The sequence below is a fragment of the Vulpes lagopus genome, chromosome 23 (genome assembly GCF_018345385.1).
Source record: "Vulpes lagopus strain Blue_001 chromosome 23, ASM1834538v1, whole genome shotgun sequence".
NCBI lineage: Eukaryota > Metazoa > Chordata > Mammalia > Carnivora > Canidae > Vulpes > Vulpes lagopus.
The window spans coordinates 43,517,624-43,538,341 of NC_054846.1; the positions used below are offsets into that span (position 1 = coordinate 43,517,624).

Here is a 20,718-nt window from a genome sequence, read left to right on the forward strand (position 1 = left end):
CGAGAGCCCCGCCGGCCGCTGCATGGTCGCCGCGGGCCCGTCGCCGTCAGCGGGGCTCATGCTAGCCGTGCGCACGGGGGGCGGCGGGGCAGAGGCCGCGGTCAGCACCCCCCGCGGGCCCCGCCAGGTGAGGCCGTGGGGCAGGTGCCGGCGGGCAGGTGAGGCCGCGGGGCGGGTGCCGCCGGGCAGGTGAGGCCGCGGGGCGGGTGCCGGTCCCCAGGTGAGGCCGCGGGGCGGGTGCCTCACGGGGCAGATGCCAGCCCCCAGGTGAGTCCGCGGGGCAGGTGCCGGCGGGCAGGTGAGTCCGCGGGGCAGCCCGGCCCCCAGGTGAGTCCGCGGGGCAGGTGCCGGCCGGCAGGTCCCCGTCGGCGGCAGGTGGCGCAGGCGGCCCGGGTCGCGGTCCCGCCCCCGCGCGGCCGCAGGGCTCCGCCGCCCCGCAGGTGCGCATCCCCGGGCCCGAGCGGCCAGCGAGGCTGCGGGATGCGGGACCGCGGCCGCCGCTCTCCCTCCGCCCCCGCCGCTCCTGCGTCTCCCGAGCTCCACGGGGCGGGTCTGCGCGGGGCTCCGGGGGGCGGGGCACCGGGCGGCGGGGGAGGGGGGTGGCCCGCGCCCTAGGTCGCCGGCGCTGCCCGGGGGCGGGGGGAGGCTGCGGGCGCCGGGACCACGCCCCCCCCCCCCGCCCGGCCCCCGACACACGCTCGCGCTCTCGGACTCGCGGGACGAGCGACTGGCTGCCTCCCCAGGGCTGGACTCGTGCTGTAAACGCACAAATCAAAACCCAGAGTGTAAAGGGCCTAAAACCCGCAGCGTGACCCTCCCCGTGGCGGGCAGGTAATGCGTTAAAGGGAAAGACTTCACCTCCTGCTCGCGGGCTCGTTTTCTGAAGCTGTTTCAGGGAGATCCCAACAGGACAATAAAACCCCAGGTTTCTTCCTGTAGGAAACAGCCAAGAAAGGAACTCAAGAGGCTTTTCCCCAATATCTTCACTCGAAGCATAGAATTAAAAGTTGATGGCCAAGTATGCGGGAGATAACGATGTGACAAAAAAAAAAATATATATATATATATATATGTGTGTGTGTGTGTGTGTGTGTGTGTGTGTGTATATAACGCACATTATGGTTTTTGACACTGAGCATTTTTTCTGGTCTGAGTCCATAAATCTATTGCAGCAGCATCAGCTCTTTGTCTCTTCATATTTTAATAAAACCGGAAAACCTAGATGATAAATTTATTATATTTTTCTTGGATTGGTTGTATGTTTTACACCAGCGCCATAACATTTTGATTTTAGGAAAACTTTTAAAACACTTATCAAGTCTATTCGGGGACCATATATGTACCACTTAGAGCTAAGGACAAGAGTATTCAAAATTTCTTGAAAGTTTTCTGCCCATAAACATGCCCTATGAAAAGGAGAGAAGCAGAGCGATACATAGAAGTATTTGTGCCACTCCAACTGCTAATTCCTTATTATTTTCTGGACTAATATGATTAAATTACTTCTGAGTTTTCCCTTCATATTGCCTACCTCAACTCATGTAGGGTAAATGCCCAATTACTTGACTACAAATAAATTAGCATTAGAACATACACTGACTATCCTTTACATATGATAATAACCTACTTTGCAAAGCTAATTAATTCTTATGCCCAGGCCCATGGCAGATCATATCTAGGTTTGCTTTACACACATATGTAAAAAGGAATTAAATGAAAAGCAAATTTTTACAACTATTTATCAAAGAAAATTGCAATTAAGCGAACAAACCTGTGAATGCAAATACTGATTCTCAATTCTTCAGTCTTCAAAAATAAATGTTTTATATAAATATGCTTAAATGAGGGTACAAATGTCAAATCATAGAAACTGATGATTATCCTTTTAAAAACATCATTTTACAAAGTGTTTTTTAAAAGCTCAAAATGCCACTACCCTCTGGATTCCTAAGCAATACATTTCTTTTTCTTTATTTGGAATCACTGTGACCTAGTGAATCACCAGCTCATGAGACTACAGTAAATTTACTGACTCTATAAAACTAATCTGTCTGACACATATTACACTAAAGTACACATGGAGTGTCTTGAGAGATTCACAAAAAAGGGAATTCTTATGCTTTAGACATCAAAATAAGTGAAAGCAATAATTACATTCTCCTCTATACAAAGGGGCTCGTGTACCAATCAGCTTCAACCAGTGGCTCTCAAATTTTAATGTTCAGAACTCTTGGAGGACTCATTAAGTTCTAGCTTGCTGGGCCCCAGCCCCATCCCTACTCATTCAGGGTCTGAAAGAGGCTTGAGACACTGCATTTCTAACATATTGCCAGGCGATGCAGATACTGCTGGTTCTGAGACCCCCGCTTTGAGAACTACCAGGCTTAGACTAGTGTTTCTGAAATGGGTCCCCCTTAGGGGACATTCAGCAACATCCACATTTTCAGTTGTCACAACTGGGGAGTGTGGTGCTTCTGGCATCTAGTAGGTAGATGATGATAGCACCAATGATGTTGTTATACCCGCTACAATGACAGGACAGCCGCCTACAACAGAGTTATGCAGACTACAATGTCAGTAGTGTCAAGGTGGAGAAATTCAGGCGTAGATTCAGTTATGTTGAATTTACAAAAGTTTTAGAAATTCTAGTGGTTTACAAAAACAAAGATATGCTTTTGCTCACATTACTGTCTACTCTGTTGGCTGCAGCTCTGTATAAGTGATATACAAAGACCCATGCTAAAAGAGCAATACCAGTCTTCAGACATCTTGATCTTATGACAGAGGGACAGGATATGAGAGATCCAAGCATTGACTCTTAAAGCTTCTGCTCAGGGATGGCCCGTGTCATTTTTCCACTTATATTTCCTTGGTCAAATTAAATCGCGGGGTCCATCCTGATTCAGTGGCTAATCCTCCAGTAGGGATGAACCCAGGAAGAGGCTGGTAAGGAGGAACTGGTTATTCTGAAGAAACGATCCCAACAGAAAACATCAAAAGGGTATTTTTGTTTGCTTCTTTACAGAAGATTATTGTTATCAACTTGTAACTACAGTAGTTTTTCCCTCGGAACTACATCATCAGTTCATCAGTTTACCCTGAATGGCTGTAAGGAACCCACTTATTGCTTCTCTAGAGGCAGCTATACCTGCTTGCTCTGGAAGTGCATTCATATATGGGTATAATTCTACTTATTTGTATTCATCCATATATATGCGTATGATTCAAGGTGGAGGACGAAGCTTCAATTCACAGGAGATGAACACATATAATCAATACTAAAAATGAGAATCACTCGTATTTTGCCAAGACTTAACATAAAGCACAGCTGCTATAATGTTCTAAAAAGGAATGCTTTTCAGCTTTTTAGTAAACATGATTATAAAGCAGCTATTTAAGTAAAAGATCAAAACTGATTTAAATTACCTGAGCTTGATTTCCTAATTTTCTAAACATCGAAGAAACAGGCAACTTAAATGATCATTTACAAAAGTTTTAAATACCAGATACTGACCATTATTCAAGACAAAGTCTGGTAAGCCAGAAAAAGAACCCATGGAACCATTAGCTTATGCTGCTTAATCTAAATTCTCTTTTAAAATGATTTCCCAGATTTGTCCAATTGTTTTATTACTTTTTCACAAATGGCGTGCCAGCTTTGCTAATACCAAGTCAGCGTGGCACTTGCAATATTTTTCAGTTGAGTATAAATTCTAGATAAAAGTTAAAAAGTGCATTAAACAGATGTTGTACGTGTTGGTAAAAAGCCTTATGCACAAAAAAAAAGGGGCAAGGGTGAACCTATATAAAAACAAACAAAAACCAAAACAAAACCAAATCCTAAAAACTTTCCTGAATGATTCCAGTGGACTAAAAAGTAAAGCTCATTTTGCATTTGGCAGGGTCTCTTGGCACTTGACGATAGGGATGGTCTCTGAGGCCAAATTCTTTTTGTCAATGAATGTAAGAATGAAATCCAAGCCAAAGCAGTAAAATCTGAATCATCGCCCTGGCTGGACTTACACTATCGAGGTAGTGGCATGAATCTTAAAGGATAGGCTGGAGGCAAGAAGCTCACTCACCCATTACCATAAATTGTTTAACATATTCCACCTGACTGTGATAATTAACAAAAGCCCCATTATTAGACTGGGTAAATATCACTAGGTCTCCTCCCTTAGAAAATGACAAATAATAGAAAATGTGAATGATATTCAAGACATCAGAGGGATAGAGGTCACCAAATCGTAAAAGTCCTGAGCTTTCCCCAGTATGCCATTTTAAAGTCACTCATTTCTGATACGTTTCTTCACATCCTATGTGTCTTCACACCATAATTTAACCTCATTTTAACTTCCACTATCATTTAATCACAAAGACAATGTTTTTTATGACTTCATAAGAATTACTGTGTAGATGAAAGCATAAACAGCTAAGCTTCCTGGCTTCATGAATCTTTCTAACAAACCTGCTTTTCAATGTGAACCATTCAAGTTTGCTCCTTACCAGTACCACAAATCCTCACGTCATGCATCTTGCAGGTCATGCAATAGGGATGCTTTTCATATTGTTTAAGCATGAAAAGGGATTTTCCCTAGGGAGTGTAACAGAAGAGTGCAGGGGAGGGAGGGATAATTTTAGGCATGGCTTGCTCACAGGGGCTCAGACATTTCCTACAATGACCTTCACCTCACTCTCTCTCCTGCTCTCGGTTCTGTTTCTCAATGTTTGTTTCACTTGAGGGTGAAGCTAACTGCCAGCAGCTCCAAGTTGCTTTTGTTTAGCTTTGGGTCTAGTGGAAAAACCTCATCTCTCTTCTAATAGTCTTAGGAAAAATTCTGAGATTTATTCTCATTGGTTCTGACTAAACTGAATTGGGTCAGTGGCCATTCCTGAATGAGTCACTGTGGTCAAGGGAAAAGGTGGTTCTGATTTGATCTGCTCGGGTAATTTCACTTGAACCACTTAAGCAGTGATGGATAGGACAATGGTTTCCTCCACTAATAATAATGATAATGATGATGATAATGATAATAATAATATCCTTATTATTATTAGCAGATGGGGCAAGGGATGCTGGTCAGGCAAAAGTATACCAGGACCTCAAGGTATATTTACCATGAACAAATAGTTCTTAAGATACAGAGCTTCTAACTAGATTAAGCTCCTTCCTCAAACACTACATGCAATTTCATATTTCTATTTTTATATTATTTTCAGGCTCCCTCGGATAGCATAGGTTTCAAAAATTCTTAAGACCTGGATCTTATCCTGCCAAGGCTAAATCCATCTGAGTTCCGTATCATTAAGGTTAATTCATTTGGAGAGCAGGACAGAATTATTCCCCAGTGAGGCCCCAGCACCAACCATTAACAGTAAGAGTTCACCAGTAACAACAGCCCTGAAATTTCCCGTTGTAAAAAAACCAGTGAGCTACCAAGATTCCAGTGAACTTAAGAAAAGTTTCCAGTTTTATAATAAAAATATTAATGAAACTAATAAGATAAGTAGAATTTTTTTTATATTGTTTTCTTTGAAGTTGTTTCTTTCTGGAATATTATTTTAAGCCCTATCTAACTCTTCACAGCTAACTTAGTTGTTCTCGAGCATCTAGTAATTTAAGTATTTGTGGTGTTAAAGTTTGTATCTTCTTCTTCCACAGGAGGGCTCATGTCCTAGCCCCATTTGTTTTCCCCACCCTTGGCATGCCCAACACGTATAAGGTACCAGGTGAAGATGACTGAAAATAGGGATGGAGGACTAAAACTCTATCTCACAACAATCCTATAAGATTATTAAACATCATAGTCATCTCACAAAAAAAAAGGAAACCAAGGAACAATTCAGCTCAATAATGGCAGCACAAAGGCCAAAAGTATGTTTTTCTACTTCCTAGAACATTTCACCTCCCCTATTTCGTATTATCTTTGAAGGAATATTCTGTGGGCTCAGCAATAATTTCACATGCTTTTGTGGTCCGTGTTTCTCTAGCAGCCAGAACATAGTAGCAACAACAGAAGTCGGGAGGAGAAGAAAGAAGGAAAGAAGAGGTCAAGAGAAGCTTTATTTTTTCAAATTAAAACTAGAGAGATGTAGCATCCAGAGGACTACAGAGAATGATCTGGAGCAGAGGGAGATATTAAGGAGGTAGAAGAGAAAGTAATCTGAGGAAAGGTGGAAAGAATGGGTATAAATGTTGCATGTAGGTAGATGTGGTGGTAGCAGTGTATGAAATTCTTTTCTCTGCTTTAATTTTTTGTAGTGAAGCCAACATCAAGGCCATTAGTTAAGAGAGAGGGTGGAAGAGCTGATATGATAAATTTGAGAAGAAAAGGTATAAAATTGTCATCTAAGAACTTGAGAGGGAGAAAAAGAGAGAGAGAGTGGACTAGAGAAATACAGGATGCTTGCTAGGCAGTATTAAATATTCATTAAATATTGAGGGTCATACAGCAATTGCACTGCTGGGGATTTACCCCAAAGATACAGATGCAGTAAAACGCTGGGACACCTGAACCCTAATGTTTATAGCAGCAACGTCCACAATAGCCACACTGTGGAAGGAGCCTCGGTGTCCATCGGCAGATGATGGATAGAGAAGCTGTGGTCTATATATACAGTGGAATATTAGTCATTAGAAACGACAAATACCTACCATTTGCTTCAATGTGGATGGACCTGGAGGGTATTATGCTGAGTGAAATAAGGCAATCGGAGAAGGACAAACATTACATGGTCTCATTCATTTGGGGAATATAAAAATTAGTGAAAGGGAATAAAGGGAAAGGAGAGAAAATGAGTGACAATATCAGTGAGGGTTACAAAACATGAGAGACACCTAACTCTGGGAAATGAACAAGGGGTAGTGGAAGGGGAGGTGGGCAGGGGGTTGGGGTGACTGGGTGATGGGCACTTGGTGGGATGAGCACTGGGTGTTATGCTAAATGTTGGCAAACTGAACTCTAAATAAATAAATAAATAAATAAATAAATTGAGGGTCATAAATGTAAAATCAATCACATCAACATGGGATGTGTTTTTCTCCAGGTTCATTCACTGCTGGTATGGAACAGGTAGAGGGTTGAATGTAACCAAGCCTGTGATTTCATCAAATGAATTGAGAAGGGAGCAAGTGTAAAGGGTATATGCAAAAGTCAAACTGCATTCAGTTACCACAGGAATTCAGCTGATTCCGGGCAGGGAAGAAAGAATACACAGTTCGGTGAGGGTCAGTAAAAGGCTGTGGGATCAATATTTAGATCCCATTTAAATGGGTTTTTAAAAATAGGATCCATATTTAAATTAGAATCTAGAAATCCTAGTAGAATCATTGGTAGAGTTGAAACAAAAGAAAGAGCACTGAAAAGTCAAGAGGTAAGCAGCGAGAATTAGTGAGTTTATCGAGAAACTGCAGGGTCTGATGATGCCCAGATCAAGGGTAGGACCATGAACATAAGTAGCTGAGGAGGAATCAGAAGACAAGATCACTGGAAGAAAGGCCAGGGCATGCTAATCATTCTGTCATCACTGGTCTACCTGTATACTCTCACCTAGGTTCTCCCAATCACAGTACTCAATTTGTAGCTTACTAATCATAAATGAATATCATCTTCCAGGAAATCTCAAGTTTGCATTAGAGAAATTTTTGCTATCATCTTAAACAAATAATAGAAATGACCCAATCAGGTAAGACTCATTGCACCATTTACTTGCTGTTTTCTTTCTTTTTTTATGTTCCTATCTAAATCACAGATTTAAATCTATGATTCTACAGAAATAATAAAAATGCAAAATAATACTACACCTCCTAATAAATCCATTAAATTATTATATTATGTTAAAGTCTAGTTCATATTTCACTTCCAAGTGTTATATTTAAAAACATCAGAATTTACATGGAGATATTAACTGAAAATATGAAAAAATGATCAAGTGGTGGACAGAATAAAAAACTGGAGAAAAAATCATATATGGATTATTTACTTAATCAGAGATACTCAGTGATACACTAATTTCAGAGAAAGAATGTTCCTTTGTGAAATTCCCATAAAAATTAGAATTCACACTGTACTAAATGCATTTTGTCCTACATATTTGAGCTCTCGTATTTCATAGGCATATTGATACATAATTGAAGACATTCATGAATAAAGAAATGTGTGAAGTATATGAATCTTCATGCCACACCAGGCTTTAAAAATATCTAGTCACAATACAGATATACATCATCATTCTGACTGTGAGACTATCTGGAGCTATGAGAAAGCCAAAACTTCCCCCGACTACTTGAAAAATCTGTAACTACCATCCCGATAGCTATGTCTTGGCATTACCTTTTCTACCTTTGCCCAGCTCCGGCCCATTGTAATCTTCACACAAAACTCTTGATGCCTAATGATACTGCTGATAATTCTACAAGGACCCCTCGTGATGTTGTGCTGTCAATGTGGTCAATATCTACTGGTAGATATTGCAGTAATGGCTAATGCCTGCCAAAGGGTTCAAGTCTGCCAAAGTAGAGAAGTTCTTTAACCCACAAATTTGTGATAGGGTTATTTTCCGGAGCTTCAGCCCAATACTCTGGATCTTTGGAGTACCATACCATTTTTTAAAATTAAGCAATTTCTTTAGTTTTTTCTTCAGAATATACAAGGGCTGACCAGAAGCTTATTGGAATAACCAACATACCTCTACTTCTATGAATTCTTAACTGTAGATATGTTCTTAAACTCTTTTCCCCATTAGAAGCTTATATTTTGCTGAGTTTTCTTAGTTGCTCATGAATACAGACCTATATAATAGAATTACACCAAAGCCCTTCCATATATGCCTATGTTTATATGGGTCCTGGGGGGAAAAAAAAAACTAACACCGTGCACTAAAACAGTGAAGTTGTTTTATAGACTTAAAACTCTGATAAATTGTGTCTGATGATGCCCAGATCGATTCCTTATGTTACTTATGTTATGAAATATTTCCATAATTGGATTTCTTTCTAAACACACATTTTGGAGCCATCATGTAGGAGTGTTCTAAATAGCACAGAATTGAAAAAAGAGGGTTGGATTGACCATGGAACATTTGCATTGACATTTGACCCTTAGCATTGTTTTAAATCTCCATATATATTCAAGGTCTGTCTTATTAACAAATAGAAGTTTCTCCAGGTTTTCTCTGATTATATAGAACTTGACTGAGGGCAATGAGAACTTAAAAATCTCATCCTGTAAAAGCACTACCATTCTTTACAAAGTTCTTCACAGAACAACAAAGAGATCACCTCAAGCAAAGTAGCCAAATATCTAAGAATCTCTGAAGCACAAGATGTACACAGTCCATTTATGCTTAAGAAAAATCAATATAGCACAAACACGACTTAATAAAAATACTTACAGAGAGATTGTAAAAATTCTGAGGTTTGACCTACCCATCAATCAACCAGGTCACTTACCAGATATCTCCTCTAGGCACTGCTTAGCAGTTTTATTATATGGTAAGTCCATCTTAGTAGGACTGGTACAGGAGTCAGCAGATGGTAAAGAGGTACCTTCATTTTCTGAATGTGATCTGAAATTACCAAAAAGATAGAAACAAATAACAATTGTTGTCACCAGTAACTCAAAGTTCTCTAGCACAAGCAGAAAACAGCATGTTAAAAGTTTACTATTAAGGTAAGTATGCATTTCCTTATGATGGAGACATTCCAAAACTAACTATAAGAGAAAGCCCTTGAAAAGATCCAACTTTCTTTCTGCTATTTTAGACAGAGTCTGGCTAAGTTGTATTCTTGTGAGAATAACTAATAAAGGTACTGAGAGCACCCCTAAAATTATTTTTTCCATGAAAATTATAGAAAATATATCCTAAAATTGAAAGTGTAAGTAAAAATAAATTTCAGAAAAATTAAGGTCCATCAAAACTAAATTTCGTCTACTTTATGTTTTATATGTTTATGTGTGTGTGATTAACATGTAGAGAGTAGTTCTAATCAAATGAAAAGCACACAACAGATGGACTGAGTGTATTTTGATATTCCCATCTTTCTTCATGCATTGCTTCTTCCTTTTATGCACAGGCAAATGTTTTAAGAGGCATGATCTTTCCTGGTGCAGCTTCAAAATCTACATATATTTGATCCAAATTACCACATCTTAAAAAAATCTCCAGCATGAACTACTAAGACACAGATGGACGCAAAAGAGTAGAGCATCATATGCTAGACTGTGTCCTTTGGAGATTTCTCATTTGCTTGGAGTCCCGTTTGTATGACTGAGTTTGGACCATGGCAAGTGGTCACTATGTATTTCTTATTTTTAAAGACATCTAGGGGGAATATTTATATGTGAAAGAAAAATTCAGTATCTTTTTTTAAAATCAATTTTTACATAACATTACTTTTATTCTCAATCCTGGTGCTGAGAGGAAAAAAAGTGTAATCACTGACACCAAAGACACTTTATATTGAGCTGAGAGATGTAGAAGCTCTGAGCTCATTAGGATTTTAAGAAGTCATGGAAAACTTTATGCTGTATGTATGCATATATGTGTATAAACAGGAATTGATCTAGAAAAGAAAGAGCTATGTAAAAATTCATACAAATGGTCTCTGTAGATTTCTGGCAGACTGTCTTTATTTTATTCTAACTTAAGACTGAATTTAAAAGCACAGCAAAACTAAGAAAAAGGATATACCATTCTAGTGACAGGGCATATCATAAAGGCCAGTAAAGACCTCAACGTTGCTAAAATCAACAAAACATTGTAGCCTTCACCTTCCTTGATATCTTGGCAGCATTAAGAACAGACGACTTATTCTTTTCATGAAGTTGTCCTACCCTGGCTTCTATGACAAAAATTTTCCAGGTTGTTCCTCATGCTCTCTGGATGCTACCTTTCTCCTCTTTTGTTTTCTTTTACACAATCATTAAATATTGTGGTTCTGGGTAGTCAAAAGAAGGGATACAGAGGCCAAAAACTGTGAGTTCCTCAAAGCAATATGCTAAACTTTGTCCAGTTGTCACTGTAGTCTCTTTAGATCATCTGAAACATATTCATTGTATTAGTCACTACCGAGCCACACATGAATCCCAGTTTCAAACTCTAACCCAGCATTTTCCTCTGAATTCCAGATGTGTATCACAACCGTTTCATCCACATTACCTCTTGGTTGTCACAAGGTTATCTCAAACCCATCATGTACAGAATTAAACTTGTGATCTTTTCTCTATAAACCTGTTCCTTGTTTGCAGTATCCTGGTGAAACCTTTAGAGTTTCATAGGTATGAGGCTGTGCGTGGTCTGATCTCCGTCTGCTTCCCGAGTGTTATCTTGCATAGGACTGCTCTTATCTCCCTCCCCTGTGGTCACAACAGTCTTCTACCCACTCTCATAGCTCCCTGCCTTAACAGAGCTTTTACACTCCGTTATTTTCCATCCCTCTTTATCCAATTGAGTCTCTCCCTTCAAGTCTCAGTTCAAGTAACTTTTCAAGAATCATCCCTAGTTTTTAGGTAAAGTCCCAAATTAGAAGAACCTATTGCTCTCTGTATCTTTTTAAAAGATTTTATTTAAAAGATTTTTTAAAAGATTTTATTTATTTATTCATGAGAGACACACAGAGAGAGGCAGAGACATAGGCAGAGAGAGAGGCAGAGAGAGAGGCAGGCTCCATGCAGGGAGCCCGATGTGGGACTCGATCCCGGGTCTCCAGGACCATGCACTGGGTCAAAGGTGGGCACTAAACCGCTGAGCCATCCAGGGAACCCTCTCTCTGTATCTATCTTGACAGCACTTCATACTCTTGAAATGCAAAATCTGTAATTATTTGATCAGTGCTTCTCTCCCAAACTAGACTTACATGTTTAAGCTCACTGTTATATTCCGGTGCCTAGCCCTGGTCGCAGCAAATAATTAGTAAATAAAAAATCTTACTAGTAATGATGATAAAATATATTATTGAAGTATAGTATATGGAAAGAAGTATAGTATATGGAAGGAAGCATGGTATAACGGTGCATGCACTGGGTTCTGATGTAAAACTTGGCCCTGTAACTGAATAGTTATTAACTCATGTGACCCTGCTAAGTTACTTAGCCTCCCTGAACCTCAATTTGCTCATGTATGAAAGCCAAGAAAAACAGGTGCCTTGTAAAATAACTGTGAACTCAAGCACCATTATTACTAAAGGCCTGGAAAGGCACTCTCTTGAGGCATGTAGGGTTCTGGTCAACATTAAAATGTGGGGAATTCATCTGGCTCTCTGTGTAGCCCATTTCTTTTCTTCTCTGGCTCCCAGGTTCTCCTATATCTCTATTGACAGCCCCTCCCAACTCACTGCTAAAGCCCACTACAGTTGGTTCTTCTATTTGGCCTACTTTCTTCCTGGCCACTGTACCTCCCTGACCTGTTCCTTAGCCTGCTGTCTCTGAATGAAGGGAGAAAATCCTCTGAAGCTTTCTAAGGATTTTTGTTACTTGCTGAAAAGTTTAAATGGAGAGTATGTCGTGAGACTAGAGACCTCAGGAAAAGCTCACTGGCTGCCGGCCAAGAAGCCTCAGAAAGGCAGGGTGCCTTGGTAAACTGGCTGTGAGTCAGGGCTGGCCTGGCCTATGGTCCTGCCAACTCAGTATTCAAACACTAATCTCTCAGAAGCTGAGTCACACTAAGTAGTTTACCGTGATGGCTGTCTAAAGCCCAACGCCAATTGGTTTTTATTAGAACATGATCAGCAGCTGGGACAGGAGCCTGAAAGCATGTGGTCATGTTAGTTATGAAGATTCACACACTTCTGCCCTCTAGAAAAATCTGCATGGAGCAAAAGCATATTCAGAACATGTATTGGGAGTAGAAATTTTACTTTGCTCTGAACAGATTATTTTTAAGGTTTTATTTATTTATTCATGAGAGACAGAGAGAGGCAGAGACACAGGCAGAGGGAGAAGCAGGCTCCATGCAGGGAGCCCGATGGGGGACTCGATCTGAGGACCCCAGGATCATACCCTGAGCCAAAGGTAGAACCTCAACCACTGAGCCACCCACGTGCCCTGAACAAACAGATCTTAAAAAGTATTGCTCAGGAGCTGACTGCGGCTATCTTCCTCAGGATATGAGACCCAATACTCAATGCCATCAGCCATCTCCACACCCCTTGTTTGAGACTCTTTTATAAAAAGGGGGCACACTTCTGAGAGTTCAGTCTTGTCTTAGAAGCCTTTGTTTTATTTTGTTTTATTTTTTTTAATGTGTCAGTGTGTATTTCTCGCTAATTCCCTCTTATCTTTTCACTTTAAGTCACAACAGACAATCTTATTTACCTTGTTTTCAAGTTCTTTGGTGTATTTTCCATGGTATTCCCCACACTAGCAATGATAGGGAAGCAGATTGATCAAAGAAAGGAACATGGAAAGGTAAAATGTCAAATAATTATAAAAAGGACTTAGAAGACAGCTTTGGTTTGTATATACATGTAAATGAGTCCAGATCTCTGTTCCACATATGTTACAAACCATCCATTTCTCCAGGATTTCCATTCATTATTTGTTAGGGAAGAATCAGATTTTAACTCCAGTCTCCAGAGGGGCAATCACTACTAACTGGTAAAGATTTAACTTTTATACAAATGATCAAAAAAGTTCAGTTAAATCTCTGAAGACTCTTAATATGTCATCTTTTTTGTATGTTTCATTCTAATAAAATAAAAGGATTTGGAGTTGACCCATGAAACAAGAGTTCAGAATCCTAGTGTTCTCCAATCAAAGGGTACATTTTGACAGAGTGGATACTAAAGTGGCACCACTCATTGTTCCCACATAAACTGATACTACATTTTCCTCATACTTATTGGAAAAAGAAAAAAATAGGTGTCATCATGTTCCTTTAAATTATTTAGAAGACTGGGGTGCCTGGGTGGCTCAGGCAGGTAAGCGGCTGCCTTTGGCTCAGGTCATGGCCCTGGGGTCCTGGGATGGAGCCTCGCTCAGGGCTCCCTGCTCAATGGGCTGTTTCTCCCTCTCCTGCCACTCCCCCTGCTTGTATGCACGCGTGCTCTCTCAAAAAAATAAAATATTTGTTAAAAATAAAATAAAATATTTAGAAGACATGCTCTGTGCAGACTACTGTGCATTTAAAACATGGTTGACATGTTACAGAAACCCATGGAAACTGTAAAATATAGCATTGCAAAAACACTAATCTATTTAGAGTGCTAATAAGCCAGGCTCTCGGTGTCAGCACTAACTTTTACTAAGGCGCAAAGTGGTGAAAAGTCTAGACTTCACCAATGATTAGCATAAAAGCTATTTCCTGTTGATGTGCACATACTATGTGCCAAATACTATGCCTGGCATTTTAACTATGGCATGTCACTTCCATGTCACAACAATCCTGTTGTTAGGGAATGGATGCCTGCTTCCTCTCCCAAATTCCTATGTTGAAAACTAACCTCCAATATGATAGCATTAGGAGAAGGAGCCTTTCTTTGTGAGCTAATTAGGCCTTGAGTGGAGAGCGCTGATGCCTGGGCTTCTGGGCTTCGTGTTGTTAGAAAAGAGACCTCGGAGAGCTCCCTCACTCCTGCCAAGCGAGGGTAGAGTGAGGAGATGGTCACCTAGGAACCAGGAAGCAGGCTCTCGGTAGACATGTAAAGTGATAGACTACTTTGATCTTAGATCTCCTGGCCTGCAGAACCATGAGAAAGAAATATTTGCTGTTTAAGCAGCCCAGTCTATGGTATTTTTGTTACAGTGGCCTGAACAGATCAAGACACCTATAATGTAGGTATTATAGATAAATTTAGGCTTCTAGAGGTTGAATAATTTGCCTTAAGTAACAAGCTGGTAGATAATTATTCTGTATTTGAACCTGGCTGCCTCTAAATACTTTTAACCACTCCCCTTCTGTTTAACACCATCCAAACGCCCCTGGACACTATCTCAGTGCATTTAAGGTCTCTTTAGCTGACAGATACCTTGGTCACTAAGTTAATAACACACAATATTTGAATATGACTGTATCTATTGGTCTACCTGAAATTTTCTTCTTTACTCTTTACTAACCTTAAATTTTTACTCTTAAAAAAAGAAGCTACTATACATACCACTTAATGGAACTCAACAATAAGTCCTAGATACTATCAACCTGCAAATTTCAAGTTTCATAAATATGAGTGTTTGCTTATTGGTTTAAAAATATATCCTTCTGTGGACTCATTTTAATATGGATATAGTCACAAATGTGAACACAAATAGAACTCATCAGAGACAGCAATATTAACTAACAGTCTAATAGTTCCTGATTCATAAATCCAACAAAGGCAAAGTATCTTTCCAAAATCACCAATGGTTTTGCTTTCTTCTTTCCTTTATGTTGGGAAGGTGGACAGGTGACAGCCAAGGCCAAGGAGAGAAATCCATCAAGGTGGAGAGTAGTTCAGTGTGGATGGGAGATTGGTTAGACTCAGGTGGGTTGAGCAAATAAGAAAATATATTGAAAATCATGGGAGCCAGGTTTCTCAATCGACAAGAGGAAATACAAGTATGGAAAGGGAATATATACATTGTCCACAATTTATGAAAGGGTTACATTCCGATAAGTTGAAAATATGAAAATACCGTAAATTGAAAATGAATTTAATACACTTAACAGACCAAACACCAAAGCTTAGCCTTGTCTACCTTAAATGTGCTCAGAACACTTACATTAACTTCAGTTGGGCAAAACCATCTCACACAAGGCCTATTTTACAATAAAGTGTTGATTACCTCATGTAATCTATTGAATACTGTACTGAAAGTGACCAACAGAATGGTTGTATGGAGGCTGAATAATTGTAAATGCATCAGTTTTGGACTCTTATGATTGCCGGCTGACTGAGCTGGCTCCTCCTGCTGCCCTGCATCACCCGAGAGGGGATCCTACTGTGTATCAGTCACCTGGGCCAAAAATATTTTCAACGTATGATTTCTACTGAGTGCATATTTGCTTTGACACCATTATAAATTGAGGATTGTCTCTCTGTGTGTGTGTATATATCATAGATAGCTCACAGATACTGAGGAAAAGAATGATATAGGAAGTGTGTGTACCTACATGGATTTACCACTTAGGAAATATGGGAGCAGTGAGATCTTGGTTTCTAAATGCCACTCTCCACTAAAAGAAATCAGGGTTCCTTAGTAAAAGCTACAGCCAAGGTAGGGAGAGTACAAGATGAGCCTGGAACACGTTGAGCCAAAAAGAAAAGAAGTTCTCAAGTAATAATGGGGCAGAAGCCAGCGTAAAGGGGATCCCCATAGTGAGATCTGAGAAAATATAAGCATAAATATAATCCACTGAATACAACAGGAATCCATTAGTCCATACAATCTGAAGACAGAGGGAGAGAGGAAGGGAGAAGGGTATCTCTTAACAAAGAAAGCCAAGGCATAAGTGCACAAGGAATGTGCAGGATTAGAAATCATTTGACCTCCATTAAAGTAAAATATTAATTTATGCAAGAAATCTCAATGGATGCTAAAACTTATGGGTAAAAATAGATCAAGGAGTCGACTCTTTATAGAGTCTCAAAATATCTTCCCATGAAAATACTTATTAAATACAAATGGGGCATAGTAATTTGGGAATGAAAAATCGTGGCAGACATTATCTGAATCAAGGGATCAAATTTACCACCACCAAAATGGGAAGGAGCAATATTGTTGCTACCCGATAGGATGCCGTGGAAAGAACATGGCATCATTTCTGTGACGTTCTAGACAAAAAATACAGAATATGCACCTAAACATGAGGAAATATCAGACATTCTCACCCAAATTAAGAAACATTGGACAAAGGTCTGTCTTCAACACATCAGTGTCATGAAGGTCAAGGAAAGACTGAAGAACTGAGGGATATGACATGACAACTGGATTCAATAGTCATCCTCAACCAATCAAAGGGATACCTCTCTGGTACAATCAGTGAAACCTGAATAAAGTCTCCGGGTGCTCTGAGTGAGTATATATGAGAGTGCTTTGTACTATTCTTGCAAATTTTCTGTAAGCTTAAATTTTTTCCATGAGCAAATAAAATATAGAAGGAAGAAACAGCAGTGGTTTGATTGGGCAATCTGGCAGTAAAGCCTGGAAGCCAACTACAGAAGGTATTTGATAAAGCTTCTCTGCTGAGAGAATGCCAGCTCTTAGCACTATCCCACACAACAGGCCCTCTTCTAGTGGTGTCTGGATCCCATCTTCAAAATACTGCTGTGTGAGGGAGTTTCAACTGCTACCCAATGCAGAGATCTGTATCAGACCTAGCAAAAGACAAGCTCGCCCAGGCAAGCATTCACTACGCTGTACTTTGTACTGATGACCGATTATGTCCAGCTCACATAAAACCAAAATTGCGGCATAATCTGCAACGGTAGCTGCAGGGCTCAGAGAAGCTTTGACTTGAATGATGGTTATCTGCTCTACATTTCAATCTTGGTAGATTCACAGCTCCTCCTACTCAATTTACTGGTTCAACAAATTAGCCAAACTTAAAACCCTGTGACTAAGCATTTTCAAAATTAATGTTTTGCATTCTTTACCTTCCACAATGTAGTATATGCAACTGTCCATTTTCCCTGTCACTTTCTGGGTAAATCTGAAATCTTGCAAAAACTGGTTACAACAAAATTTTCTCCTGAGAAACCATGATGCTGTTGTATAAGATATATGAAAGAAAGAAAGCCTCTAAATTCAGCCTCTAAATTGACCTAATTTTACAAATCAAGTGTGCAAAGAGGGTCTCCTTTTATATTTAATTCATAGGTTTTCTTCTCTGTATAACAATCTCTTGCCTTATCTAAGGGTTGGGTTCTGTGTGTGTGTGTGTGTGTGTGTGTGTGTGTGTGTGTTACCCACACTCCCGATTCTGCTCCCTTTGCTTTTAGATGTTTGCTTCATGTCCAATGCACCGTTTTCCCGGCATTTACTACAAGTGGTCAGAAAATAAGAAAAGAACATGGACCTCAAAATAACAACTTATGTATCTGGTTAACAGCTGTTTTGAAATTTATTGGGATTTAGAAAAAATGCACAGGTCTTTCTTTTCTCCTTAATTGGGTCTTTACCTCACTATGGGATTTCATATATGTTTGCATTCATGAGGAATATAGCTCTAAAGTGACGAATACAAAAGCAATGTAAGAAAACTAACACGTGGGAAGAGGAGAGCTAAGGTAACATTTTTTGAATTCCAGGAAAAGAAAACAAATTTGAAGAAGACAGCATAAAGGGCAGATGTTGATGCTAGAACATATAGAACAGGAACAAATAGAGCTTCCTTTCTTAACTCTGCTCCTCCCCTTTCTCCTTCCTTTCTTCCTGTAATTGGGACCCCTTTGTTAAGCTATGGCTGCAAGTAAGGAAGTTTCTCCCTCATCTAGCCATCGGACATGGTCTGACCTATGCAGTCCTGTTCCACTACCATTCTTCACACACATGCTCATGTGCACACACACACACACACATGCTTGCACACGCGTGAGTCCAAGTGCCTGAGACTCAAGAATTTCTATGACAATTAGGCTCCAATCAACCTTCATTTTCCAGAATATCTGTTCTACTCGCTGACTACCCTACACATCTGGTGTTTATCCTGTTTATAGGGTTTGTTGAGTCTTACAATTCCTTTCCTGTCCTCATTCCTGCATGCCTAAGTCGCACTTATCTTTCAGAACCCAGCTCAAGTGTCACTATCTCTGATTCCGATAGCTAGGGGCAATTTTCCTTATTTTGAAGTCGCAGTGTATCAAATCCAGTTCACTGCTAGAGAGCTTTACCCTTCCTGCTTCATTTTGTAGCCATCTTTGAGTCACCCTCTTGCCTACTATGTACACTGTGGACGATGGAAGGAAAATGACATATGGGACATGTGCTGTTTCACTCTGCCCTTGATGCCTTACCCATTGTAGATGCTTAGTAGGTAGTCATTTAGAAAAGGAAAAAAATAAGTGAATAAATGTCCTGAAGAGAAGCTACTTCATTCTTTAAATATTTTAAAGCTGTTTATATTTCAATTAAGCCACCTCATTTCTAGGAAGTAAGAGATTTGAGAATTTTCCCTATTCCATTGTACGTTTTTGCTAATTTTTCTATTGTATAGCAGGTGAGTCTAATCCAGGGGGAGGTGTTCCATTCAACAATTTTATTTGGTGTCTATTGTGGGCAGGTTCTGTTCTGGACATTATGCTACTCAATAAGAAACACAAGACTTGCTCTCAATGAGCTTACATTATAGCTGGAAATGGCTGAAATCACACTTATTAGTTTTCAAAATAATAGCAGATAATGATAAACTCTATGAATAAAATACAAGAGGATGATGTCATATAATTCTAGCAAGATTCCCACGAAATGTTTCTTTGGACTAGATGGTTGGAGAGGCCTTCTGTGAAGAGGCAGTATGTAAGCAGAGATCTGATGCAAAGACGTACCCTGTTTTCTCTACAAGAGAGTCATTATAGGTAGAGAGATCACTAAGCAAGGTAGGTTACTTTGTTGAGACACAACAAAGGCAGGGGTTCAGTGCACCACAGAGAGAGTGGTATGAGGGTGGTTTGAGGGCCAGATTACGTAGGCAAGGTGTTTGGGTTTCATTTTTTAAGTGTAATGTAAATCTGATAGATTTTCTCATGATTTGGAATGACATATATAATTTATGCTTTTAGAGGGTTAGAGTCCTTGCTGTGTGAAGGATACTATTGGAAAGGGCCAAAAGTGGAAGCTGGAAGACTCACTGGAAACTGGGTAAGGTTGGTGGTGACATGGCTTGGACTAGGACAGGTAGGGTGAAAATGGAGAGAAATGCCTGATTGAGGGTATGTTTTGGGGAGACAGCCAATAGGACTGGCTGAAAATACAATGTGTAGGGACAGGGTGATTGAAAATGAAGAACAAAATATGGCTTCTTTCCAAATTTTCTTCCTTAGTCTCCCACACAAAGAATCATGCATCCCAACATCTAGTCTCTGTAGTATTAGTTACTAGCACTTGCCCAGGACTTTATAATCTGCCAACTACATGTTCAATAAGGCTTGGATCGTAAAATTATAGAATGTCAAATTTGGATGACGCCACAACATTCTCCCTTCCACCTGACAAATTCTGTCTCATGCTTTAAATCTCATCTCTTGCTTACCTCCTGGAAGCATCCACTGACTCCATCCTCATGTAAGACTTAGGGAAACCTTCTACATTATTTCTTGCATATACTTTTATAATAGCAATTATTTTTTTATCTTTATTATGTTTTATCATTATCTCCTATAGGCTCAGCTCCCTGAAGGCAGAGGATTTTTAGAAAAAATCTTTGTAACTCTTATTACATAGTATTTGCAGAATGAGTGATGAGTACATAAATGAATAAGTATTTCATGCTTTCCTTTACCTAAACTATGGCAAGTTGTTATCCTATAATTTCTTAATTATCTGTGGTAGTCATGTTAGTACTTAACAAAAGTGGCCTACTACATTCAAATAGGTTTAAATATTGGGAACTTTTGACATTAAATTTAAAAATTCTTTCTTAAAATTTTCACCTTTGATTTCAGTTATCTCCACTCATTAAGTCGATAAAGATATACTAAGTTCAAGACTACTTTTATCACATTGTAGTGATAAATGAGTTATAAAAACTTAATATAGAACATCTTTGCATTGTATAGGAAGTAGGACTAATATGAAATCCATCAAC

At 39.7% G+C, this 20,718-nt stretch overlaps 1 protein-coding gene across 8 annotated transcripts in view; it reads right to left on the reverse strand.

The window, feature by feature from the left end:
• The window catches only part of NAV3 (neuron navigator 3), an 830,862-nt gene that overhangs the window by 161,432 nt on the left and 648,712 nt on the right, over positions 1 to 20,718 (reverse strand). For all 8 annotated transcript variants that reach the window (XM_041738590.1, XM_041738593.1, XM_041738591.1 and 5 more), the window contains one exon: positions 9,452 to 9,567. In XM_041738590.1, coding sequence (XP_041594524.1) covers positions 9,452 to 9,567 — 116 coding nt within the window. The remainder of the gene's footprint in view (positions 1 to 9,451; positions 9,568 to 20,718) is intronic.